The sequence below is a fragment of the Rhinopithecus roxellana genome, chromosome 5 (assembly GCF_007565055.1).
Source record: "Rhinopithecus roxellana isolate Shanxi Qingling chromosome 5, ASM756505v1, whole genome shotgun sequence".
NCBI lineage: Eukaryota > Metazoa > Chordata > Mammalia > Primates > Cercopithecidae > Rhinopithecus > Rhinopithecus roxellana.
In genome coordinates, this window is record NC_044553.1 from 62,454,742 (window position 1) to 62,482,672 (window position 27,931).

Genomic DNA, 27,931 nt, shown 5'->3' on the forward strand with positions numbered 1-27,931 from the left:
ATCTTAGAGGAAAGGCTTTCAATCTTTCCCCATTCAGTAGGATGCTGACTGTGGGTTTAACATATATGGCCTTTATTATTTTAAGGTATCTTTTTTTCTATACCCAGTTAGTTGAGGGTTTTTATCATACAGTGATGTTAAATTTTATCTAATTTTTTTTTTGGATCTATTGAAGTGATCATATGGATGTTGGCTTTGGTTCTGTTAATGGCATACATCGCATTTATTGATTTGTGAGGGGATTGTTTTTGGGTTTTTGTGTCTTTTGGGTTTTGTTTGGTTTTGTTTGTTTGTTTGTTTGTTTTTTGAGACAGAGTCTCCCTCTGTCACACAGGCTGGGGTGCAGTGGTGCGATCTCAGCTCACTGCAACTTCTGCCTCCTGGGATCAAGTGATTCTCCTGCCTCAGCCTCCTGAATAGCTGGGATTACAGGTGTGTACCACCACACCTAGCTAATGTTGTGTTCTTAATAGAGACGAGGTTTCACCATGGTGGCCAGGCTGGTCTCAAACTCCTGACCTCAAGTGATTCACCCACCCTTGGCCTCCCAAAGGGCTGGGATTACAGGCATGAGCCACCCCGCCCAGCCTAATTTGTGTATTTTGAACCATTCTTGCATCCCTAGATGAATCCCACTTGCTCATGATGAATGATCTCTTTAATGAATTTTTGCATCTATGTCCTTCAGTAATATTAGCCTATAGTTTTCTTCATTTGTTATATCTTTATCTGGTTTTGGTATCAGGTTAATATTGGCATTGTAAAATGAGTTGGGGGCCAGACTCAGTGGCTCACACCTTAACCCCAGCACTTTGGGAGACCGAGGTGGGCAGATCACTTGAGGTCAGGAGTTTGAGACCAGCCTGGCCAAAATGGTGAAACCCTGTCTCTACTAAAAATACAAAAATTATCCGGGCATGGTGGTGCATGCCTCTAATCCCAGCTACTCGGGAGGCTGAGACAGGATAATGGCTTCAACCTGAGAGGTAGAGGTTGCAGTGAGCCGACATGGCACCACTGCACTCCAGCCTAGGCGACAGAGCAAGACTCCACCTCAAAAAAAAAAAAAAGAAAAAATTAGTTGGGAAATATTTCTTCCCTTAAATTTTTTTGAAGAGTTTGAGTACAATTGGTATTAGTTCTTCTTTAAATGTTTGGTAGAATTCAGCAGTGAAGCATCAGATCCTGGACTTTTCTCTGATGAGAAACTTTTTATTATAGTTTCAATCTCATCACTTGTCATTGGTTTGTTGAGGTTTTCTATTTCTTTTTTTTTTCTTTTTTTTTTCTTTTTTTTTTTGGAGACAGAGTTTCACTCTTGTCACCCAGGCTGGAGTGCAATGGCGTGATCTCGGCTCACTGCAACTTCTGCCTCCCGAGTTCAAGAGATAAGAGATTCTCCTGCCTCAGCCTCCTAAGTAGCTGAGATTACAGGCACGCACCACCATGCCCAGCTAATTTTTGTACTTTTAGTAGAGATGGGATTTCACCATGTTGGCCAGGATGGTCTCAAACTCCTGACCTCAGGTGATCCGCCCGCCTCAGCCTCCCAAAGTACTGGGATCACAGGCATGAGCCATGGTTCCTGGCCTGAGATTTTCTTTCTTCATGGTTCAATCTTGGTGCACTGTGTGTGTCCAGGAATGTATCCATTTCTTCTAGCTTTTCCAATTTGTCTGTGTATAATTACTCAAAATAGTCTTTAATTATACTTTGTAGTTCTGTGGTCTCAGTTATGTCTCCTTTTTCATTTCTGATTTGATTTACTTGGGTTTTCTCTGCTTTTTTTTCTTAGTTGGTCTAGCTAAAGGTTTGTTAATTTTGTTTATGTTTTCAAAAAAACAACCTTTTATTCTGTTGATCATCTGTGTTGTTGTTTTTCTTTTTTTTTTTTCTTTTTCTGTTTTTCTCTTTTGAGAGACAGGATTTTACTTTGTCACCCAGGTTGGAGTACAGTGGCACAATCATAGCCCACTGTAACTTCAAACTCCTAACTCCTGGGCTCAAGGGATCCTCCTGTGTCACATTCCCAAGTCAAGGGATCCTCCTGTATCAGTTTCCCAAGTAGCTAGAATTACAGGTGCATTGCACCATGCCTGGCTAATATTTTTCTTTTATGTTTTGTAGAGACAGGGGTCTCATTACATTGCGCAGGGTCGTCTCAAATTCCTGGCCTCTCGGAATCCTCCCACCTCAGCCTCCCAAAGCACTGGGACTATAGGCATGAGCCACCATACCTAGCCTTGCCTTCTTCATCTCAATCACATTTATTTCTGCTTTTATATATTTTCTTCCTATATTAATTTTAGGTTTTGGTTATTCTTGCTTTTCTAGTTCCTTGAGGTGCATCATTAGGCTGTTTACTTGAAATCTTTTTTTTCTTTTATTTTTTGAGACAGGGTCTCACTCTGTCACCCATGCTAGAGTGCAGTGGCACAATTACAGCTCACTGCAGCCTTGATCTTGTGGGCTCAAGCCATCCTACCACCTCAGTCTCTTGGGTAGCTAAGACTACAAGTGCATGCCATTATGCCCAGACTATATTCTTTATTTTTTGTAGAGACGGGGTCTCGCTATGTTGCCCAGGCTGGTCTTGAACTCCTGACCTCAAGTAATCCTCCTGCCTTGGCCTCCCAAAGTGCTAGGATTACAGGTATGAGTCACCACCCCCAGGGTATTTGAAGACATTCTACCTTTTTGATATAGGCATTTATTGCTGTAAACTTCCCTTAGTACTCCTTGCCCTGTATCCCATAGATTTGGGGATGCTGTATTTCTATTTTCATTTGTTTCAAGAAATTTTTTAATTTCTTAATTTTTTCACTGACCCACTGGTTGTTCAGGAGCATAATGTTTAATTTCCATGTGCTTGTGTATTTTTCAAGGTTTCTCTTATTATTGAATTCTTTTCTGACCAATGTGATACTTGATCAATGTGGTACTTGATCAATGTGATACTTGATCAATGTGATGCTCGATATAATTTCTACTTTTTTGAATTTGTTATGACTTGTTTTGCGACTTAAGATAAGGTCTATTCTGGAGAATGTTCCATGTGCTAATGAAAACAAAAATGTGTATGCAGCAGTTGGGTGAAATGTTCTATAAATGTCAGTTAGACCTATTTGGTCCAGTGTATAGCTTAACTCTGATGTTTCTTTGTTGATTTTCTGACTGGATGTTCTGTCCATTGCTGACAGCATGGTGTTGAAGTCCTCTGCTATTATTGTATTGCTGTCTATCTCTCACTTCAGATTTATTAATGTTTGTTTATATACTTGGGAATTCTCACATTGGGTGCATAGATATTTATAATGGTTATATCCTCTTTCTGAATTGATCCCTTCATCATTATAGAGTGCCCTTTTTACAGTTATGGTGTCTCTTTTTACAGTTTTGGATGCATAGTGTATTTATATAGTATATCTTTTTATAGTTTTTGAGTTGTAGTCTACTTTATCTGATGTAAATATAGCTACTCCTCCCCTTTTTTGTTTCTAGTTGCATGGAATATCTTTTTCCATCCCTTCACATTCACTCTATGTGTGTCTGTAAGTTGGGCCTTATTTCTTTGTTTATTAAGCCACTTTATGCCTTTTAATTGAAGAATTGAGTTTGTTTACATTTAATACTATTGATATGTAAAACCTTACTACTGTCATTTTGTTCCTTGTTTTTTTGGTTGTTTTATAACTCCTCTCTTCTTTTCTTCCTTTCTTACTGTCTTCCATTGATTTATTTTCTCTGGCAGTATGTTTTAAATCATTGCTTTTTATTCTTAGTGAATCCATTATATGTTTTTACACAGTGTTACCGTGAGGCTTACAAAACATATAGCTATAACAAGTTATTTTAAAGAGATGACAACGTATCTTACATCATGGATAGAATAGAAATAAAGAAAAAGGAGGCTGGGCGTGGTGCCTCATGCCTGTAATCCCAACACTTTGGGAGACCAAGGCGGATGGATCATGAGGTCCGGAGTTCAAGACCAGCCTGAACAATATGGTGAAACCCCATCTCTACTAAAAATACAAAAATCAGCCAGGCGTGGTGGCAGAAGCCTGCAATCCCAGCTACTCGGGAGGCTGAGGCAGGGAACTGCTTGAAACTGGGAGGCAGAGGTTGCAGTGAGCCGAGATCGTGCCACTGCACACCAGCCTGGATGACAGAACGAGACTCTGTCTCAAAAAAAAAAAAAGAGACTCTGTCTCTGTTTCATTTTCTCATAAAGAAAAATGAAAACAGAAACTCTGTACTTTAACTCCATCCCCCCATATTTTGATTTTATATTGTCTCAATTTACATATTTTTACTGGATGTGGTGGCTCACACCTGCAATCCCAACACTTTAGGAGGCCAAGGTAGGTGGACCACTTGAGGTCAGGAGTTCAGTACCAGCCTGGCCAACATGTGGTAAAACCCCATCTCTACTAAAAATACAAAAATTAGTTGGGCATGGCAACACATGTCTGTATTCCCAGTTACTCAGGAGTCTGAGGCAGGAGACTCACTTGAACCCAGGAAACGGAGAATGCAGTGAGCCAAGATGGTGCCACTGAGCTCCAGCCTGGTGACAGAGCAAGACTCCATCTCAAAAGAAAAAAAAAAAAACATTTTTATATTGCCTACTTCTTAACAGATTGCTGCAGTTATTATTGCTTTTTTTTGGTTTTGTTTGTTTGCTTTTTGAGATGGAGTCTGATTCTGCCGCCCAGGCTGGAGCGCACTGGTGCAATCTCAGCTCACTGCAACTTTTGCTCTCGGGTTCTGAAGGGGTGGCCTGCCCCTCCACACCTGTGGGTGTTTCTCGTTAGGTGCAACGAGAGACTTGAGAAAAGAAATAAGACACAGAGACAAAGTATAGAGAAAGAAAAGCGGGGCCCAGGGGACCGGTGCTGTGCTTACAGAGGACCCACACCGGCACCGGTCTCTGAGTTCCCTCAGTATTTATTGATGATTATGTTTACCATCAAAAAGATGAGGGAGTAAATCAGCAGTAAGACATATAGATAAAGATCTTTGCGACCTGCATAACTTCAAGGAAAATGCTGTGCCTTGAGATGCATATGCAAACATCTCCATAAACTTTTTAGCAGTATTGCTCCAACAAATCCCACCTTATTCCTAAATGCAGTTTTCTCTTTGCTCAGTAAACAAAGCACACAATAGGTTTTACACGGAGATGTTCCATTGCCCAGGGACGGACGGGAGACAGATGTTTTTCTCTTACTTGAGATTTAAGAGAATGGTGATGACCTTTAACCACAAGCAGCCGTTAGGCATTTGTTTAACAAAGCACATTCCTTACAGCCCAAATTCCTTTAAACCTTAAATCACCACAGCACATGTCTCTTGCAAGGACAAGGTTGGGGGTAGGGTCACAGATTAACAGCATCTCAAATACAGAGCCAAATGGAGTCTCTTAAATTTACTTCTTTCTATATAAACACAGTAACAGGCTGACCTCTCTTTTCCCCACAGGGTTCAAGCGATTCTCCTGCCTCAGCCTCCCAAGTAGCTGGGACTATAGGTGCACGCCACCACGCCTGGCTAATTTTTGTATTTTTAGTAGAGATGGGGTTTTACCATGTTGGCCAGGCTGATCTCGAACTCCTGACCTCAGGTGATTCACCCACCTTGACCTCCCACAGTGCTGGGATTACAGGCATGAGCCACCGTGTATATTACACACTACAATTACAGTATTAGAGTATTCTAGATGTGTCCATGTACTTTGTTCTACTAATGGACTTGATACTTTCAAATGTTTTCTTTTTTCTTTTTTTTTTTTTTTTTTTTTTGAGACAGAGTTTTGCTCTTGTTGCCCATGCTGGAATGCAATGCTCAATGGCACAATCTCAGCTTACGTAACCTCCACCTCCTGGGGTCAAGTGATTCTCCTGCCTCAGCCTCCTGAGTAGCTGGGATTACAGGGATGCACCATCATGTCCAGCTGATTTTGTATTTTTTTTAGTAGAGACAGGGCTTCTCCATGTTGGTCAGGCTGGTTTCAAACTCCCGACCTCAGGTAATCTGCCCACCTTGGCCTCCCAAAGTGCTGGGATTACAGGCGTGAGCCACCACACCTGGCCTCAAATGTTTTCTTTTTGCACATTAGTTCTTTTTTTCTTTCAAATTGAAGAATTCCCTTTGGCATTTCTTGTGGACCTCATGGTGATGAATTCTCTCATCTTTTGTTGTCTGGGGAAAGCTTTATCTCACCTTCATATTTGAAGGATAGCTTTGCGGGATACAGTATTCTCAGATGGCAGGGTTTTTTTCTTTCAGCATGTTGAAAATGTTGTCCTTTTCCCTCCTGGCCTATATGGTTTCTGTGGAGAACTTTGTCACCAGATGAATTAGAGCTCTTTTATATGTTATTTGCTTCTTTTCTCTTGATGCTTTTAGGATCCTCTCTTTGTCCTTGACCTTTGAGAGTTTGATTATTATATGCCTTGGAGTAATCTTATTTAATTCAAATCTGTTTGGTTGTTGGAAATAAATTTTCAGTGCCACAAAAGAAATAGCACTCCAACATAAATTTTCTCAGCAAGGCAATTTTACTTCTATAGAAGAGGGCATCTCATGGATGGAGCAATGGTGAGAGCACACTTTAACAAGGGAGGGGAAGGGGTTCTTATCCCTGACGCAGGTAGCCCCTACTGCTGTATCATTTCCCTATTGGATAGGGTTGGACCACATAGTCTAAGCTAATTCTGATTGACTGTTTTAAAGAGCAGGGGTACAAGCCAGGGTGAGAGGGTGAGTAGTTTGGTGGGAAGGAGGGTTAGGAACAGGTGACTAAAGGTGACTCAGATCAAGCAGGTGATCAGGGGTGACTCAGGTCAGAGCAGGTGACCAGGGGTGACTCAGGACAGAGCAGGTGACCAGGGGTGACTCAGGACAGAGCAGGTGACCAGGGGAATAGATGTGAACCACTGATTAGAACTGGTGGAAAAGGTTGTTTACTGAAACTAGGGGCAAGGAGACAAGGAGAATGAGGAAGTTAAACTTCAAAATGGAGAATGAAGAACTGAACATACTGACATACTTGATTCTTTGAAGAGAAATTTAGAACTCACTGTATGTAACATGGTGTTCTCTGACCTTGCCATACCTGGATATTTATCTCTTTCTCAAGTTTTGGAATGTTTTCTGTTATTAGCTCTTTGAACAAGCTTTCTACCCTTTGCCCTTGCTCAACTCCCTCTTGAACACCAATAATTCTAAGATTTGGTCTTTTGAACTAACTTTCTGTATATTGTGCATGATCTTTATTCCTTTTCATTTTACTCCTTTTTCTCCTCTATGTTTTTGCAAATAACCTGTCTTAAAGGTCACTAATTCTTTCCTCTGATTGATCCATTCTGCTGTTGAGAGTCTCTAATGAATTTTTCACTTTAAAAAAACTCTGTTTTAATTTTTTTTTATTATTTTAATCTCTTTGTTAAATTTCTCTGGTAAGTTTCTGAGGTCCTTTTCTGTATTGGACCTCAGCGAGTTTCTTTAAAGCTGTTACTTTGAATTCTTAGCCAGAGAGTTCACATATTGACATCTTATTAGGGTTAGTCACTGGTTCCTTGTTTTGTGAGTTTAAGGAGTCATGTTCCCTGATTGCTGTAGTTTCTTGTGGATGTACATCTATGTCTTTGCATTGAAGGATTACTTATTTATTCTAGTCTTCTCTGTCTGGCTTGTTTTGGTTTCATTGGATACATTTGTTTAGAGATTGTTTATAATTTACCTGTTGATTTTCTTGCTTTTTTTTTCCCCACTAGGCCACTGTGTCCTTTTCAGTACTAAATCACATCTTAAGTCCATGTTTGCCTCAGTTCTAGTGAACAATCAGAATGCCGCTTATTCTGAATTGAAGAAGTCTTAAAGGAGATATCTCAGTAATGTGGGAAGGCTGGTTAAGGGCACATACCCAGGGGGTGTGGAACAAACCTCAGCACGGTGCTGCTGAACAGCCACTCTGATTTGGCCCAGTTACAGAGCACAGTTTCCAGGGATGGGGATGGTAGTCCCACTTCCTGTCTTTGTCTCTGGCTGTCCTCAGGAATATTTATCTTTTCAGGCACTCCTGATGTTTCTTATGGACGAGGTCTCCCACCAGGGAACCCAAGATGGCAGGGAAGCAGGTTGTCCACCTCAATCTCACCTTTTTCATTGTAAATATTGTGAGCCAAGGGAAAATTTTTGTGGACTTGGTGCTGGGCAGATTATGGGGAGGGGCATTGCAGATATGTAAGTCCAATTCTTTTACCATCAGCTCAAAATTTTTTCATTTCTCTGTGACCCTAGGAACAGTCTCATCTCATGTTTCAGTTTTGGCTTTTTACGGGAAGGAATGAAGGCAGCTTGCTTCTCTTTTTTCTTTTTTTTTTTTTTTTTTTTTTTTTTTTTTGAGACTCAGTCTTGCCCTGTCACCTAGGCTGGAGTGCAATGGCATGATCTTGGCTCACTGGCTCACTGCAACCTCCGCTTCCAGGTTCACACAATTCTCTTGCCTCAGCCTCCTGAGTAGCTGGGATTACAGGCAGCCACCACCATACCCAGCAAATTTTTGTATTTTAGTAGAGACAGGGTTTTACCATGTTGGCCAGGCTGGTCTCGAACTCCTGACCTTGTGATCCACCCGCCTCGGCCTCCCAAAGTGCTGGGATTACAGGCATAAGCCACCATGCCCGGCCTCAGCTTGCTTCTATGTCACCATTTAGGAACCAGAAGTCTCAATTCATAGACCTACAATAATTTATTAAGGTTGGAGCAGCTACTTTTGTTTAAATTGCCAATTGTGACATAAATAAAATAACGTTAGATAGAAACCAGAGTTAAGGGACGTGTGTTTTGTATAGCACTTAAGCTGGAAAACCTTATTATTCTTGTCAGTGGAAATGAGATGCTGTTAAGGCTGTGAGATCTTGGGTTCATATGTAAGTTTAATCCATAAGACATAACTACTCTCTTAGGGGTATATGTATCATTACAAATTTCACCAATAAACATATTTTTGTAGAATACAGCATGACTTTGTGGAACAGAGTTGCCAGCAGGGACTCAGCTAGCTTCAACATGAAAGTAGACCAAGGTGTGAACAACTTTTAAAAAGATATATAAACCTGCACCTATTCATATCCCACTTCATAAAATACCTCCTCACACACACTCTGGCTGCCACATACAAACCTGGTCCCATAAAATTTACAATTTCCTTTCTGAAACCTACTTCAAGTGAAACCCCCTCCCTTCCCCAGTTCTTTTCTTTTCCTTCCCTTCTTCCTTTCATCCATACTAAAAAGACTTCCATCTTACTGGACGATCTCAAGTAGCATTTCTAAGGAACTGATTAAACTGAGCCACACTAGGTAAAAATGACTGATGCACACTCTAACCATTTCAAAAGTATTTAGGGCACCTGGGCATCTTGGTTATCTGGGGAAAAGCAGCATGAGGGGACCAAGGTTGTGGGATGGGAGCAGGAGTGAGGAGGAGGGTAGGGAGAGGATGAGGACACCACAGCAGGACAGGGGAGGTATGGCCTGCCTGCCTGGGTTGTGGATAGTGCTAGGTGGCGGATAGTGCTGACCGAGCCTGCTGCTTTCTTGCTATTGCTTTGCCTTCCCAGATCCCCATCCCACTCACCCCCACAGAGAAGGCAGCTCAGTTGTGGATGGTCAGATGCCCCGTCTCCCACTGCCAATTTCCGGCCCCTACCAGCATGGAGCAAGTGGCAGCCGCTGCAGCAGCAGCAGCAGGGTAACAGGAGGAAAGGTGGCCTGACAGCTGATAGCCTATGTAGCAGACTGTGGCACCGGGTATACAAAACCAGCATATGTCCAAAATAAAGAATCTCCATTTACCATCCCTTCCTGTACTGCCATCAATAACTCAGCAAAAGTGGGTGATCAAGTTCAAAAGGAGGATGATGAAACATGCTGATGACCTAGACATCTTTACTGGTGATGAAGCACTGGAAAACCTACATATACAACAAAAAGCCCATCCATCATGGTCTAGTTGAAGATTAGAACTCGATGGAAAGCTTTATAGAGCAAGTGATCTTTAAATATTTAAGGGCAGGACCTGAAGACTATTATTTTCTTTTGACTGGGCCTCCACTGAATACTCCAGAAAGCAAGGAATACACTCCTGAAATAGTGTTTGAGTCCTTCAATGTTCAGGTTTGTACATTGCTGTGCAGGTTGTTCTTGCATAACTACATCCTGGACCACAAGACAAATAGGAGAATAGATGTAGACAAGTAGAAACGGTGTCACTCATGGCATTTCTGCGCCTGAAGGGTATGTGATTGGCAGCTGTATTAAACACATTCCAATTGCAGGATGAGCTATAACATATTTTATTCAGCAACTACTGAGAGACCAAGAAGTAGGAATCCCTCCAGAGCAATCCCTGGAAACTACTAAGGCAGTAAAGGAGCACTATAGTTATGCTAGCTCAGATTTAAAAAATAATTTAAAAAATAAATTAAAAAGTAAGGTGCAGATGGGTCACAGCGGATTTAAACAGCCTGAACCATCTAGTGAGACCTCGTCTCTACAAAAAATTTAAAAATTAGTCAGGTGTGGTGGTATGTGCCTGTAGTCCCAGCTCAGCCACTTGGGAGGCTGAGGTGGAAGAACTGCTTGAACCTAGGAGGATGAGGCTGCAGTGAAGTGAACCGTGATTACGTCACTGCACTCCAGCCTGAGCAACACAGCAAGACCCTGTCTCAAAAAATAAATAAATAGGCTGGGCGCAGTGGCTCACGCCTGTAATCCCAGCACTTTGGGAGGTGGAGGCGGGCAGATCACGAGGTCAGCAGTTCGAGACCAGCCTGGCCAACATGGTGAAACCCCGACTCTACTGAAAATACAAAAATTAACCAGGCATGGTGGCAGGTGCCTGTAATCCCAGCTACTCTGGAGCCGAAGGCAGGAGAATCGCTTGAACCCGGGAGGCAGAGGTTGCAGTGAGCCGAGACCGCACCATTGCACTCCAGCCTGGGCGACAGAGTGAGACTCTGTCTCAAAAAATAAATAAATACATGTATACATACATACATACATACATACATACATACATACATACATAGTAAAATTAAAAAAGAAAAATCACTGTTCAGGGAGCTTGACTTAAAACATTACAGATAGCCGGGCGCGGTGGCTCAAGCCTGTAATCCCAGCACTTTGGGAGGCCGAGACGGGCGGATCACGAGGTCAGGAGATCGAGACCATCCTGGCTAACACGGTGAAACCCCGTCTCTACTAAAAAATACAAAAAAACTAGCCGGGCGAGGTGGCGGGCGCCTGTAGTCCCAGCTACTCCGGAGGCTGAGGCAGGAGAATAGCGTGAACCCGGGAGGCGGAGCTTGCAGTGAGCTGAGATCCGGCCACTGCACTCCAGCCTGGGCGACAGAGCAAGACTCCGTCTCAAAAAAAAAAAAAAAAAAAAAAAAACATTACAGATAATAGGCCGGACATGGTGGCTCACGCCTGTAAACTCAGCACTTTCAGAGGCTGAGGCAGGAGGATCACGAGGTCAAGAGATTGAGACCATGCTGGCTAACACGGTGAAACCCCGTCTCTACTAAAAATACAAAAAATTAGCCAGGTGTAGTGGCGCGTGCCTGTAGTCCCAGCTACTCAGGAGGCTGAGGCAGGAGAATCACTTGAATCCAGGAGGCAGAGGTTGCAGTGAGCCGAGATCATGCCACTGCACTCCAGCCTGGGTGACAAAGCAAGACTCGGTCTCAAAAAAAAAAAAAATTACAGGCCGGGCGCGGTGGCTCAAGCCTGTAATCCCGGCACTTTGGGAGGCCGAGACGGGCGGATCACGAGGTCAGGAGATCGAGACCATCCTGGCTAACACGGTGAAACCCCGTCTCTACTAAAAATACAAAAACTAGCCGGGCGAGGTGGCGGGCGCCTGTAGTCCCAGCTACTCAGGAGGCTGAGGCAGGAGAATGGCGTAAACCCGGGAGGCAGAGCTTGCAGTGAGCTGAGATCTGGCCACTGCACTCCAGTCCGGGCGACAGAGCGAGACTCCGCCTCAAAAAAAAAAAAAAAAAAAAATTACAGATGATAGTTGGATCGGATGACCTCTAATGTCCCTCCAACCTTGAAATTCTATGTTTCTTCTAATCTATGAAGATCTATGTTAGCACCTTAGTAATTCAAAATGTGAATTTCATAAAATGTGAATGCACCAATAAGAAAACATCTCTTGGGGGCCGGGCGCGGTGGCTCAAGCCTGTAATCCCAGCACTTTGGGAGGCCGAGACGGGCGGATCACGAGGTCAGGAGATCGAGACCATCCTGGCTAATACGGTGAAACCCTGTCTCTACTTAAAAATACAAAAAACTAGCCGGGCGACGAGGCGGGCGCCTGTAGTCCCAGCTACTCAGGAGGCTGAGGCAGGAGAATGGCGTAAACCCGGGAGGCGGAGCTTGCAGTGAGCTGAGATCCGGCCACTGCACTCCAGCCTGGGTGGCAGAGCAAGACTCCGTCTCAAAAAAGAAAAAAAAAAAAAAGGAAAAAAGAAAACATCTCTTGCCAAGTAACAACCATGTTAGCTTTTTCTTCCCTTTTTTTCCAAATTTATTTTGAAACAGAAAGAAAACCACAGATCTGAAGATTTCAACGAGACCTGTTAAGCCCCACAGACTTTGTTCCACCTGCTGTTACAAAATTGGAAAAAGCTAGAAACCCCAGGGAGTCTCCTAGGAAACAAACTTGGATATTGGTCTTGCCTATCACAGGAGTGCTATTACAATATTCCCCAAGCTAAAGGTCTCACACATAAAAACTGACTCTGAGAGAAATAAAAGAAGTAGAAGAACACAGGAGAGACCAACCTTAGCAGTTACCTTCAGTAAGAGCCATAGCTCTTCCCCCAGTTCATAATGAAGCTGGAAGCAAACATATACAAATAAGCAGGCAAAGAATAAATTAAGTTTCCATAGTTTGACCCTTTACTTTGATCCAGCCAAAAGTAATTAGTTGGGTCTTCTGTCACGAGCTCTTCACAATAATTGCTGCTGACTCTATGAGATATTCAAGTTTCTCTAGGAATAGATTTGTATCCTTTCCCTCTGATTGCAAGAAGAATTTTTGATGGATGCTGACACCTCCAGGTGAGAGTACTCTCCTCTTCTCAAAATAGCACATGCCACTGTTCTAATCCCATTTTTCAGAGATAAATGTTAAGTCCAAACATTGTGTAAGGGGTTTCTCTACTCTGAGTCACTTCATCTCTCTATATCCTTACTTGTTTAGTTATTTAGTACAGTTATTTTTCTGCTGTCACAAAAGTTTTCTTTACTGTTCTGCTTATATGACTATGTAACTACCATTTAGCCTTTTTACAAATAGTGGCTAATAGGCTGGGCACAGTGGCTCACACCTGTAATTCCAGCACTTTGGGAGGCCGAGATGGGCGGATCACCTGAAGTCAGGAGTTCAAGACCAGCCTAGCCAACATGGTGAAACCCCCATCTCTACTAAAAATACAAAAATTAGCTGGGGGGGTGGGGGGGTGGGTGGTGCATCCCTGTAATCTCAGCTACTTGGGAGGCTGAGGCAGGAGAATCACTTGAACCTGAGAGACAAAGATTGCAGTGAGCCAAGATAGCACCACTGCATTCCAGCCTGGGCAACAGAGCAAGACTCCATCTCAAAAAAAAAAAAAAAAAATAGTGGCTAATAGTAGGATAACACTATTTCCCTCAGGCCTTTAATCGGCTGCATTTTCCTCCAAAGCTATTCTCCATTAAAGGACCATTCACTGCCTGGTTTTAATACCAACCACACTAGGAAGAGCATCTTGGAGTTCTGTGGTGGTGCCACCCTTGCTCTGTTCTTTTGGTCCTTGCCAGGTCCCTCTACCACCTATAAGACAAGTTCTCTGCCCAAAATTTGAAAAATGGACATGAGTAAAGCTATAATCTGGTTTCTTAGTTGGCAAATATTTTAAACAGACAATTCTAACTCATTGCTAGTAAGGGTTTTACATTTTAATAGAAGTTCTCTCTCATGTCTCACAATTTAATAACTCAAACTTTTCTCATGGTGTATATGTATATATTTGTTCCAATGTTATTCATCTTTAGATTGTTTTCCATTTTATATGTCTTATTGTGAAATTCATTTTAAAAAATCAATTGTGCCGGGCGCGGTGGCTCAAGCCTGTAATCCCATCACTTTGGGAGGCCGAGACAGGCGGATCACGAGGTCAGGAAATCGAGACCATCCTGGCTAACATGGTGAAACCCCGTCTCTATTAAAAAATACAAAAAACTAGCCGGGCGAGGTAGCGGGCGCCTGTAGTCCCAGCTACCTGGAAGGCTGAGGCAGGAGAATGGCGTGAACCTGGGAGGCGGAGCTTGCAGTGAGCTGAGATCCGGCCACTGCACTCCAGCCTGGGTGACAGAGCCATACTCCATCTAAAAAAATAAAAATAAAAAATAAAAAATCGGCCGGACGCGGTGGCTCAAGCCTGTAATCCCAGCACTTTGGGAGGCCGAGGCGGGCGGATCACGAGGTCAGGAGATCGAGACCATCCTGGCTAACACGGTGAAACCCCGTCTCTACTAAAAATACAAAAATCTGCCGGGCGAGGTGGCGGGCGCCTGTAGTCCCAGCTACTCGGGAGGCTGAGGCAGGAGAATGGCGTGAACCTGGGAGGCGGAGCTTGCAGTGAGCTGAGATCTGGCCACTGCACTCCAGCCCAGGCGACAGAGCAAGACTCTGTCTCAAAAAAAAATAAAATAAAATAAAATAAAAATAAAAAATAAAAAATCAATTGTATTAGCTTTCTAAATATTTGAAACACTTTTTATAAATACAAAAGTGTGCTTTGAGTCAATTTTCAGAAAATAATAAAAATTTTTAAAGTTTTCTTCGCCGGGCGCGGTGGCTCAAGCCTGTAATCCCAGCACTTTGGGAGGCCGAGACAGGCGGATCACGAGGTCAGGAGATCGAGACCATCTCTGGCTAACACGGTGAAACCCCGTCTCTACTAAAAATACAAAAAGCTAGCGGGGCGAGGTGGCGGCGCCTGTAGTCCCAGCTACTCGGGAGGCTGAGGCAGGAGAATGGCGTGAACCCGGGAGGCGGAGCTTGCAGTGAGCTGAGATCCGGCCACTGCACTCCAGCCTGGGTGACAGAGTGAGACTCCGTCTCAAAAAAAAAAAAAAAAAAAAAAAAAGTTTTCTTCATGGCCATTTGAAAGATGGGTTAGGGATATAGTTTGGGACCAGAATTAAGTAAAATTCATTTGCTGAAATGGTGTTAAGCCTGTGCCCTTTGCCTCACTGGAAAAGGTGTCTAATCTCCTTGGTTAATCAAAATTATACACATATTTAGTTTGTGGTCCCCTAATATTTCTCATATATTTTTCTTTTTTTTTTTTTTTTTTTTTTTTTGGAGACAGAGTCTTGCTCTGTCGCCCAGGCTAGAGTGCAGTGGCCAGATCTCAGCTCACTGCAACCTCCACCTCCCGGGTTTACGCCATTCTCCTGCCTCAGCCTCCCGAGTAGCTGGGACTACAGGCGCCCGCCACCTCGCCCGCTAGTTTTTTGTATTTTTTAGTAGAGACGGGGTTTCACCGTGTTAGCCAGGATGGTCTCGATCTCCTGACCTCATGATCCGCCCACCTTGGCCTCCCAAAGTGCTGGGATTACAGGCTTGAGACACCGCGCCCGGCCATCTCATGTATTTTTCAAACATTCTTGTACTAGATGGTCTTTATTATTTATTTTGTTTTGTTTTGTTTTGTTTTGTTTTATTTTATTTTATTTTATTTTATTTTATTTTATTTTATTTTATTTTATTTTATTTTATTTTATTTTATTTTATTTTATTTTATTTTATTTTTGAGATGGAGTTTTGCTCTTGTTGCCCAGGCTGGAGGGCAATGGCGTGATCTCAGCTCACTTCAACCTCTGCCTTCTAGGTTCAAGCTATTCTCCTGCCTCAGCCTCCCGAGTAGCTGGGATTACAGGCGCATGACACTATGCCCACCTAATTTTTGTATTTTTAGTAGAGATGAGGTTTCATCATGTTGGTCACACGGGTCTCAAACTCCTGATCTCAGGTGATCCACCAGCCTTGGCCTCCCAAAGTGCTAGGATTACAGGCGTGAGCCACCACGGCCAGCCTTTAGATGGTCTTTAATATTTGATATCAGATGAGAATTCAAAAATACATTTCATCAATACCTCCAAAGACTAAGTACCTATGAAACAAAAACACTACTAAACCTTCAGGCTTTTTTTTTCTTTTTTTTTTTTGAGTCGGAGTTTTGCTCTTTTTGCCCAGGCTGGAATGCAATGGTGGGATCTCAGCTCATCACAGTCTCGGCCTCCCAAGTTCAAGCAATTCTCCTGCCTCAGCCTCCCGAGTAGCTGGGATTACAGGCATTTGCCGCCACGCCCAGCTAATTTTGTATTTTTAGTAGAGATGGGGTTTCTTCATGTTGGTCAGGCTGGTCTTGAATTCCTGACCTCAGGTGATCCACCCGCCTTGGCCTCCCAAAATGCTGGGATTACAGGTGTGAGCCACCGCGCCTGGCCTCCCTCAGGCTTTTTTAAGAAACACTCAGTCTGGCCGGGCGCGGTGGCTCAAGCCTGTAATCCCAGCACTTTGGGAGGCCGAGACGGGCGGATCACGAGGTCAGGAGATCGAGACCATCCTGGCTAATACGGTGAAACCCCGTCTCTACTAAAAAAATACAAAAAACCAGCCGGGCGACGAGGCGGGCGCCTGTAGTCCTAGCTCCTGGGGAGGCTGAGACAGGAGAATGGCGTCAACCCGGGAGGCGGAGCTTGCAGTGAGCTGAGAGCCGGCCACTGCACTCCAGCCTGGGCGGCAGAGCAAGACTCCGTCTCAAAAAAAAAAAAATAAAGAAACACTCAGTCTGGCCGGGCGCGGTGGCTCAAGCCTGTAATCCCAGCACTTTGGGAGGCTGAGACGGGCTGATCACGAGGTCAGGAGATCGAGACCATCCTGGCTAACACGGTGAAACCCCGTCTCTACTAAAAAATAAAAAAACTAGCCTGGCGAGGTGGTGGACGCCTGTAGTCCCAGCTACTCGGGAGGCTGAGGCAGGAGAATGGCGTAAAACCCAGGAGGCGGAGCTTGCAGTGAACTGAGATCTGGGCACTGCACTCCAGCCTGGGCGACAGAGCGAGACTCCGTCTCAAAAAAAAAAAAAAGAAACACTCAGTCTAATAGACTGTCAGACAATGAAAGAAGTCGGGCAACTTCATGAATTCATGTTAACAAAATTTCACTGTAGTTTGATTTTAGAACTTGCTCTTAACTCCACTACACTCAATTTTGAAATAGGGTAGTAACACCAGCTTAGAATCCTTGACAGAATGTACCATAAAACTCTTAAAATTGTTATTCAGTTCATGTGATTTACTACATTATTTTGATTTGGTTCCTTGTGGGAAGGAATTTTCAGTGACATGTAGAAAGAGTGCTGGACTAGAAACAATACGATCTGGTTGGAGTCCTCGCTCCAGCATTACACAACTATGAGACTCCTGTGTCATTTAACCTCTAAGGATTATAAGAACACTACACAGGTGCAAAATACCATCATTATTCTCTGACTTTTTATCACTCTGGTCCCCTGAGGTTTCATAGGTGCCATGTTTCCTTCTCCTTGTGCCATGTCTCTCTCTCTCCCTCCATGTCTCTTTCTCTCTCTCCGTATCTCTCTCTCTCTCTCTTTGATTTTTGAAAGTCTCAGAGCCACATGTGGGATATTAATGAAACAGAGAGTATACAGAAGGGTGGTTACCTAGCAAATACTAAGCTTTACGCTTGGAGGTTTATGATAATGGCAGTGACACAGGGAGAAAGGTCATAACAGATCAGAGGTAAAGGGAAGTTTTTCTATTAATATTTATAACTTAATGAGGAGGAAAAAGTTAGAGAAAGAAAAAGAAGAAAACAAAAAGAGGTAACTGGGATGAAATCACACCCAATAAAGATACTTGGTATTACAAATAAAACTGCATTCCTTCCTCTCATTCCTCCCACTAAGATGGTTCTAAAATCTAAGGATAAAGTTAGAAAATACTATTCTCGCTGGTTGAGTAAAACAAGAATCATCATACTATGGGTGGACTGTCATTCCCTATCAATGGAAAATTTTGCAAAAGAAATAACACTTTTTAGAGAGTAAATCATAGAATATTCTCCAAAACAAATAAGAAAACAGTATGAAAAATAAATCAGGGAAGAATAATTAGGGAACTCTAAAAAGTTAGGAAAATGTTGAAAAAGAGCCAATGGAAATAACAAAGGCAATCTAAAAAGATAGAAATTCAGGAAGAAAATAATTAGAATAAAACTTTGTTGATGTATCTTCATTACTGCTCAAGGGAAAAAGATAACTGTATCTGAAGGGAAAATTGAAGTATTCCCTTAGATAAAAATGCTGTGTGATTTACCAGGTGTAATTCATTGTGACCTAAATTAAGTGTGCTTCATGAAATTCCCCTTGCTGTGATTCAAAACTCAGAAATACACATTTGATTCCTAATTTGATTTCCAGGGACCTTGATAGTATTAATAAGTGAGTGCCCTAGGTAGCAGACACATCATTTCTGTCATGGAAGCAAGATCTCCCACTGTAAAGTAACAAATTATTTGTTTGGTTTTTAAGTCATTCTCTCAGGTACTTGAACAGTGTGAATTGATTTCCCACAGCCTGATTTCCCCCAGAGAGACCTAACCAAATCAGGCTTCTAAATCTGAACACTTTAACATCAGACCTCAGTGACCTCAGAAAACTACAGCATCGGCCGGGCGCGGTGGCTTAAGCCTGTAATCCCAGCACTTTGGGAGGCCGAGACGGGCGGATCACAAGGTCAGGAGATCGAGACCATCCTGGCTAATACGGTGAAACCCCGTCTCTACTAAAGAATACAAAAAACTAGCCGGGCGACGAGGCGGGCGCCTGTAGTCCCAGCTACTTGGGAGGCGGAGGCAGGAGAATGGCGTAAACTCGGGAGGCGGAGCTTGCAGTGAGCTGAGATCCGGCCACCGCACTCCAGCCTGGGCGACAGAGCCAGACTCCGTTAAAAAAAAAAAAAAAAAGAAGAAAGAGGCCGGGCGCGGTGGCTCAAGCCTGTAATCCCAGCACTTTGGGAGGCCGAGACGGGTGGATCATGAGGTCAGGAGATCGAGACCATCCTGGCTAACACCGTGAAACCCCGTCTCTACTAAAAAATACAAAAAACTAGCTGGGTGAGGTGGCGGGCGCCTGTAGTCCCAGCTACTCGGGAGGCTGAGGCAGGAGAATGGCGTAAACCCGGGAGGCGGAGCTTGCAGTGAGCTGAGATCCGGCCACTGCACTCCAGCCTGGGCGATAGAGCGAGACTCCGTCTCAAAAAAAAAAAAAAAAAAAAAAAAAAAAAAGAAAGGAAGGAAGGAAGGAAGGAAGGAAGGAAGGAAGGAAGGAAGAAAACTACAGCATCCCATGACACGACACACAGACCAGATCAGCCACCTGACCTCCTTCAGCCCAGGGCTGCCATTGTGCACTGCCATTAATTTCCCAAGGAACCTTGTGGGAACTTGAGCTTCTATACTTTCCGAAGTCAAGGAACTCGGGGAGAAGGCCAGCATCTGTAGCTCTGGCATCTGGAAGAGGATTGTGGTCAGCTTTTTGAAGTTCAACCATCACTGTGTTCCTGTGACTATAATGTTTAAAACTGAAGAATTTATAAACTGCGTTTTATTTACTTGAAAGAGGATAAAATGGCATGGGGTGGCAGGATTTACTGCTTCTTTTTTTAAGTTTCATAACAGAGATGGTTAAATGGTGAGAGTTAAGCTCTGAAAGAGCTTGGGTACAGCAGTTTTAAAGCTAAGTGTTTAACGTAAAGACTATTGAGCCGAGCACGGTGGCTCACGCCTGTAATCCCAGCACTTTGGGAGACTGAGGCGGGCAGATCACGAGGTCAAGAGCTGGAGACTAGCTTCCCCAACATGGTGAAACCCCATCTCTACTAAAAATACAAAAATTAGCCGGGCATGGCGGCACATGCCTGTAATCCCAGCTACTCGGGAGGACAAGGCAGGAGAATTGCTTGAACCCGGGAGGCAGAGGTGGCAGTGAGCCGACATCGTACCACTGCACTCCAGCCTGGGTTACAGAGCAAGACTCCCTCTCAAAAAAAAGAGGCTTGAACATAACTGTGCCTTGCTGTTCACTATTTGCCAAAATTGGGTTCACAGTCTCATTCCGCATCCTCACAGCCCCAGTGAAGAAATTGAAACCCAGAGGAGTTGGCTTTTTTGTATGTTGTTTATGTTTTTGTTTTGAGACAGGGTCTCTCACTCTGTCACCCAGGCTGGAGTGCAGTGGTGCAATCTGGGTTCACCTTGACCTTCTGGGCTCAAGCAATCCTCCCACCTTAGTCTCCCAAGTATCTGGGAACAGAGGTGTGTGCCACTACGCCCAGTAAATTTTTTTTATTATTTTTTATAGAACAGGGTTTTGCTATGTTGCCCAGACTTGTCGCAAACTCCTGAGCTTAAGCAATCCTTCCGCCTCAGCCTTCCAAAGTGCTGGGATTACAGGCATGAGCCACCACACCCAGTCCCAGAGGAGCTTTGAGACTCAAAACCAAGAAGTGAGCTAATGAACAGATCCATTATGACAAGCTGACGATTGAGATCCATTATAATGTTTACATTTGTTGTTCTCAGCCAGCAGCAGAACCATCTGTCTATGATGACTTACTTCTTCACAAGGGATGCCAGTTCCCTGCTGTCCACAATCCCCTGACCCAAGGCAGAATGCTGCCCTGTGCAGGAGTGAAGGTAGAGGGAATCATTAATCAGAAAGCTCCTGACATTGCCCTGTTAATCTTACTCTCTTCCTTCTGAGTGTATGGAAATCAGTCCAAAGAAAAAAAAATCAATCGATTTCAATTTTTTGGACATCCTACCTCAAGCCATGAGTATTTTTCACTAAAAATTTACATCAAGTCTGTTTTATTTAAACTTTTATTTTTAATTAATAAATAATAGTTATATCTATTTATGGGACACAATGTGATGTTTTCATAGATGCATATACACTGTAGAATGATTATATCAGACCTGGGGCAGTGGCTCATGCCTATAATCCTAGCACTTTGGGAGGCCGATCACCTGAGGTTGGGAGTTCGAGACCAGCCTGACCAATAAGGAGAAACCCCATCTCCACTAAAAATACAAAATTAGCTGGGCGTGGCAGCACATGCCTATAATCCCAGCTACTAGGGAGGCTGAGGCAGGAGAATCGCTTGAACCCGGGAAGCAGAGGTTGCAGTGAGCCAATATCGTGCCATTGCACTCCAGCCTGGGCAACAAGAGCAAAACTCCGTCTCAAAAAAAAAAAGAATGATTATATCAAACTAACATATCCATTACCTCACATACTTTTCATTTTTTTGCAGTAAGAATGCTTAAAATAAGCTCTATTAATAATTTGAAATACATTACGTGTGTGTGTGTGTGTGTATGTGTGTGTGTGTGTTGTTGTTTTTTTTTTTTTTTTGAGACAGAGTCTCGCTCTGTCACCCCGGTTGGAGTGCAGTGGCATGATCTCGGCTCACTGCAAGCTCTGTCTCCCTGGTTCACGCCATTCTCCTGCCTCAGCCTCCACAGTAGCTGGGACTACAGGCGCCCGCAACCACGCCCAACTAATTTTTTGTATTTTTTTTTTTTTTTTTTTTTTTTTTTTTTTTGTAGAGACGGGGTTTCACCGTATTGACCAGGATGGTCTCAATTTCCTGACTTCGTGATCCACCCGCCTTGGCCTCCCAAAGGGCTGGGATTACAGGCATGAGCCATTGCAACTGGCCTATTATTATTAATTATGGTCATCATACTGTTCAATAGGTCCTGAAAACTTACTTCTCCTGTCTAACTGAAACTTTGTACTTTTTTTTTTTTTTTTTTTTTTTGAGTCAGAGTCTTGCTCTGTCACACAGGCTGGAGTGCAGTGGCACGATCTCGGCTCACTACAACCTCCGTCTCCTGGGTTCAAGCAATTCTCCCACCTCGGCCTCCTGAGTAGCTGGGATTATAGGCACACGCCACCACCCTGGGCTAATTTTTTTATTTTTAGTAAAGACAGGGTTTTGCCCCCACCCTGGGCTAATTTTTTTATTTTCAGTAAAGACAGGGTTTCGCCATGTTGGCCAGGCTGGTCTCAAACTCCTGACCTCAACTGATCTGCCTGCCTTGGCCTCCCAAAGTGCTGGGATTACAGGTATGAGCCACTGCACCCAACGGAAACTTTGTACCTTTTGATCAACATCTCTGCATTCCCCATCCCCGGCTTCTAATAACCACCATTCTCTTTTTCACTTTTGTAAGTTCAATTTTTTTTTATTCCACATATAAGTGAGATCATGCAATATTGTCTTTCCATGCCTGGCTTATTTTGTTTAATATAATGTCCTCCAGTTTCATTCATGTTGTCACAAGTGACAGGATTTCCTTCTTTTCTAGGGCTGAATAGTATTCTGTTGAATATATATGATATTTTTCAGACAAATCTTGTAGAACTTTTCCCGTTTTCTTCTAGTAGTTTTACAGTTTCAGGTCTTATGTTTAAGTCTTTAATTCATTTTGAACTGATTTTTGCTAATAGTGTGAGATAAAGGTCCAATTTCATTCTTCTAAGTATGGATATCCAGTTTTCCCAACACTATTTATTGAAGAGACTGTCCTTCCCCATTGTGAAACAAAAAGACACTGAATAGCCAAAGCAATCTTGCACACACTCAGAAAAAGTCACAGGCATCATATTATCTTACCTTAAAGTATAAAGTTATAGTTATCAAAACAGCATGGCACTGGCATAAAAACAAACACATCAACCCATGACAGAATACAGAGCCCCAAAATCAACCCTCCCATTTAAGGTCAGTTCATTTTCAAAAAATGTTCCAAGACATGAGTTTAGATAACTGAACTAAAGGTACTAGAAGGAATTTTAAAAGCTCATTGTTCCAACCCTTTTTGTCGTTGTTGTTTTTATTTGTTTGTTTGAGACAGAGTCTCGCTCTGTCACCCAGGCTGGAGTACAGTGGTGTGATCTCTGCTCATTGCAACCTCTGCCTCCCAGGTTCAAGCGATTCTCCTGCCTCAGCCTCCCAAGCAGCTGGGAGTACAGGCACCCACCACCACACCTGGCTAATTTTTGTATTTTTAGTAGAGACGGGGTTTCACCATATTGGCCAGGCTGGTCTCGAATTCCTGACCTTGTGATCCACCCACATCAGCCTCTCAGAGTGCTGCGATTATAGGAGTGAGCCACTGCACCTGGCTTTTTGTTTTGTTTTGTTTTGTTTTGTTTTTGGAAACAGAGTTTCACTCTTTTGTCCAGGCTGGAGTGAAGTGGTGCAATCTCAGCTCAATTCAACCTCCACCTCCGGGATTCAAGTGATTCTCCTGCCTCAGCCTCCCGAGTAGCTGGGATTATAGGTGCCCGCCACCAAACCTGGCTAATATTTGTATTTTTAGTAGAGGCAGGGTGTCACCATGTTGGCCAGGCTAGTCTCGAACCCCTGACCTCAGGTAATCCACCCTCCTCGGCCTCCCAAAGTGCTAGGATTACAGGCATGAGCCACTGAGCCCACCCTCCAACCCTTTTCTTTAGGTTAAAAAATGCCAGTCAAGCTGGGTGTGGTGGCTTATGCCTGTAATCCCAACACTTTGGGAGACCAAGGCGGGCAGATCACTTGAGGCCAGGAGTTCAAGATCAGCCTGGCCAACATAGTGAAACCCCGTCTCCACTAAAAATACAAAAATTAGCCAGGCATGGTAGCACATGCCTGTAATCCCAGCTACTCGGAGGCTGAGGCATGAGAATTGCTTAAACCCGAGAGGCAGAGGTTGCAGTGAGTTGAGATCATGCCATTGCACTCCAGGCTGTGTGACAGAGAGAACTCTGTCTCAAAAAAAAAAAAAAAAAAAAAAGTGTCGATCAATGATTTGGACTAAGAACTTAAAATAATTCTTCCACACTGAGAGTGGTTTGCTCTGGTCTAGCAATCCTCTCATCCTCTCTAATCATTCTTTAATTTTCCTTTAATCCCTGACTTCTCACTAGAGACAGCCCTCATTTCTTCTTTCTGTCCTCTCTTTGACATGTCTTAAGGCTAAATGATTACATACAAAGCAACTGAATTATATAGCACCAAGTACCAACCACAGTGCATGGTGGTGACAGTCCTCACTTTATTTATGTACTTACATCTTCATGGTCATTCTCCTCCTTTTAATGGTAAAGAACTTGGAAAGTAGATCGTACAGCATCAAGCACTATCACACATAAAAATTTTGATTAGCCGTTTAATGAAAATTCTATTTCATTCTTTATACACAAATGGGTTTCTGCATTTCCTTTCTGCATATTCCCCACTCTATGTAAGTTTATGTCCTGGCAGAGTGAGCCAGTGGCCTCTGGAAGATTCTGAGCTGGCAGAGCACCTAATGAAACAAATACCCTTTCTCACATACGTCATGTTTCCGGGAAATCCTGACCTGTACTAATAGAACAGTCAATGATTATTTGCCAAAGATTATTGGAAAAAGTGCTCTGAGTACAAAACCCTAGGTGCAAATTTTTTCTATAAATGTCCAGGGAGTAAATAGCTTATGTTTTGCAAACTAAATGCAACCACTCATCTCTGTCATAGTAGCTCCAAAACAGTTACAGACAATATGTAACTAAATGAGAAAGGCTGTGTTCCAATAACATCTTGTTTACAAAACACCTACCAGAGAACATTGTTTCTGCCTACTTGTCATCTTTCCACATAAGAAAGAAACTTCTCTGCCGGGCGTGGTGGCTCATGCCTGTAATCCCAGCACTTTGGGAGGCTGAGGCAGGTGGATCACCTGAGGTCAGGAGTTCGACACTAGGCTGGCCAACATGGTGAAACCCCATCTCTACTAAAAATGCAAAAAATTAGCCAGGCGTGACAGCACATGTCTGTAATCCCAGCTACTTGGGAGGCTGAGGCAGGAGAATTGCTTGAACCTGGGAGGCGGGGGTTGCAGTGAGCCAAGATCATGCCATTGCACCCCAGCCTGGGCAACAGAGCAAGAAACTCTGTCTCCAAAAAAAAGAAAGAAAGAAAGAAACTTCTCTGCCACCATCCCTAGTTTTTACAATCTCTTTTTCGAATTCCCCCTCACTTTCCTCTCACCTCTATGCTAACTCTTGTTTTGTCCATTCTCTAGATAAGATTCTCTGGGATACGGAAAGGGTCAACACACTGTTGACTGCGTTTATCCTGACAGGAATTCCTTATCCACTCAGGCTGAGGACACTCTTTTTTGTGTTCTTTTTGCTAATCTACATCCTGACTCAGCTGGGAAACCTGCTTATTTTAATCACTGTCTGGGCAGACCCGAGGCTCCATGCCCGCCCCATGTACATCTTTCTTGGTGTTCTCTCAGTCATTGACATGGGCATCTCCTCCATCATCGTCCCTCGCCTCATGATGAACTTCACTTTAGGCGTCAAATCCATCCCATTTGGTGGCTGTGTTGCTCAACTCTATTTCTATCACTTCCTGGGCAGCACCCAGTGCTTCCTCTACACCCTGATGGCCTATGACAGGTACCTGGCCATATGTCAGCCCCTGCACTACCCTGTGCTTATGACTGCTAAGCTGAGTGCCTTGCTTGTGGCTGGAGCCTGGGTGGCAGGATCCATCCATGGGGCTCTCCAGGTCACCCTAACCTTCCGCTTGCCCTACTGTGGGCCCAATCAGGTGGATTACTTCTTCTGTGACATCCCTGCAGTGTTGAGACTGGCCTGTGCTGACACAACAGTCAATGAGCTGGTGACCTTTGTGGACATTGGGGTGGTGGTTGCCAGTTGCTTCTTCCTGATCCTCCTGTCCTACATACTGATCATTCAGGCCATCCTGAGAATCCATACAGCTGATGGGCGGCGCCGGGCTTTTTCAACCTGTGGAGCACATGTAACCGTGGTCACCGTGTACTATGTGCCCTGTGCCTTCATCTACCTGAGGCCTGAAACCAACAGCCCCCTGGATGGGGCAGCTGCTCTGTTCCCCACGGCCATTACTCCTTTCCTCAATCCCCTTATCTACACTCTGCGGAATCAAGAGGTGAAGCTGGCCCTGAAAACAATGCTCAGAAGCCCAAGAACTATGAGTGAGGTTTGAAAGTGTCTTTCTCCCACTAGGGAAGTTGTCACAATTAGAATTTATTATAATGTTTAGGCTTCAGTAATTTTTTTTTTTTCTTCTTGCTTTTCCTCTTTTTTTTTTTTTTTTTTTTTTTGAGACGGAGTCTCGCTCTGTCACCCAGCCTGGAGTGCAGTGGCGCGATCTGGGCTCACTGCAAGCTCCGCCTCCCGGGTTTACGCCATTCTCCTGCCTCAGCCTCCCGAGTAGCTGGGACTACAGGCGCCCGCCACCTCGCCCGGCTAGTTTTTCGTATTTTTTTAGTAGAGACGGGGTTTCACATGTTAGCCAGGATGATTTCGATCTCCTGACCTCGTGATCCGCCCGTCTCGGCCTCCCAAAGTGCTGGGATTACAGGCTTGAGCCACCGCGCCCGGCCAAAATACTAACTTTCTAACAGTTCCTTAGTATCCTCTCAAGATAACTCTCAGCCACTACAAGAGTACAGAATGACACCAAATTCTCACAATTAAACCACATTAAACAATCCAGAAGAAAGAATGCAATAGTGTATTTTAAAATGTCTCAGTAGAGTTCAATATGATATTTCCCAATATGATATCTGACGGTTAATACTGAGTGTCAACTTGATTGGATAGAAGGATACAAAGTATTGATCCTGGGTGTGCCTGTGAGGGTGTTGCCAAAAGAGATTAACATTTGAGGGCTGGGAAAGGCAGACCCACCCTTAATCGGCGTAGGCACAATCTAATCAGCTGCCAGCAAGGCTGGAATATAAGCAGGCAGGGAAATGTGAAAAGAAAGACTGGCCTAGCCTCTCAGCCTACATCTTTCTCCCGCCCTGGGTGCATCCTACTCTGGAACATAAGACTCCAGGTTCTTCAGTTTTGGAACTCGGACTGGCTCTCCTTGCTCCTCAGACTGCAGATGGCCTATTGTGGGACCTTGTGGTCATGTGAGTGAATACATGTGAGTTTATATATATATAAACTCCCCTTTATATATATATATATTCCATTAGTTATGTCTCTCTAGAGAACCCTGACTAACATAGGGGTGAAAGATAAAAGACTACATATTGGGCCGGGCGCAGTGGCTCAAGCCTGTAATCCCAGCACTTTGGGAGGCCGCGACGGGCGGATCACAAGGTCAGGAGATCGAGACCATCCTGGCTAACATGGTGAAACCCCGTCTCTACTAAAAAATACAAAAAACTAGCCGGGCGAGGTGGCGGGCGCCTGTAGTCCCAGATACTCGGGAGGCTGAGGCAGGAGAATGGCGTGAACCCGGGAGGCAGAGCTTGCAGTGAGCCAGGATCCGGCCACTACACTCCAGCCTGGGCGACAGAGCAAGACTCCGTCTCAAAAAAAAAAAAGACTACATATTGGATACAGTGTACACTGCTTGGGTTATGGGTGCACCAAAATCTCAGAAATCACCACTAAAGAGCTTATCCATGTAACCAAAACCACCTATACCCCAAAAACTATTGAAATAAAATTTTCTTAAAAAGCATTGTTTTAAAAAATACTATTTCTGGGGCTGGGCATGGTGGCTCATGCCTGTAATCCCAGTACTTTGAGAGGCTGAGGCAGGCAGGTCACCTGAGGTCAAGCGTTTGAGACCAGCCTGGCCTACATGGCAAAACCCCGTCTCTACTAAAAATACAAAAATTAGCCAGGCATGGTGGCACACACCTGCACTCTCAGCTATTCAGG

The 27,931-nt window shown here is 43.8% G+C and overlaps 1 protein-coding gene across 1 annotated transcript; it reads left to right on the forward strand.

Annotated features, from left to right (window-relative positions):
- Window positions 1-9,453: 9,453 nt before the first annotated feature.
- LOC104656301 lies at window positions 9,454-26,231 on the forward strand. Its single transcript, XM_030930811.1, is given in 7 exon segments — window positions 9,454-9,538; window positions 9,632-9,921; window positions 9,923-9,981; window positions 9,983-10,182; window positions 10,185-10,217; window positions 10,220-10,501; window positions 25,276-26,231. Coding segments are annotated over 7 exon segments (1,905 nt in total).
- The last annotated feature ends 1,700 nt before the right edge of the window (window positions 26,232-27,931 follow it).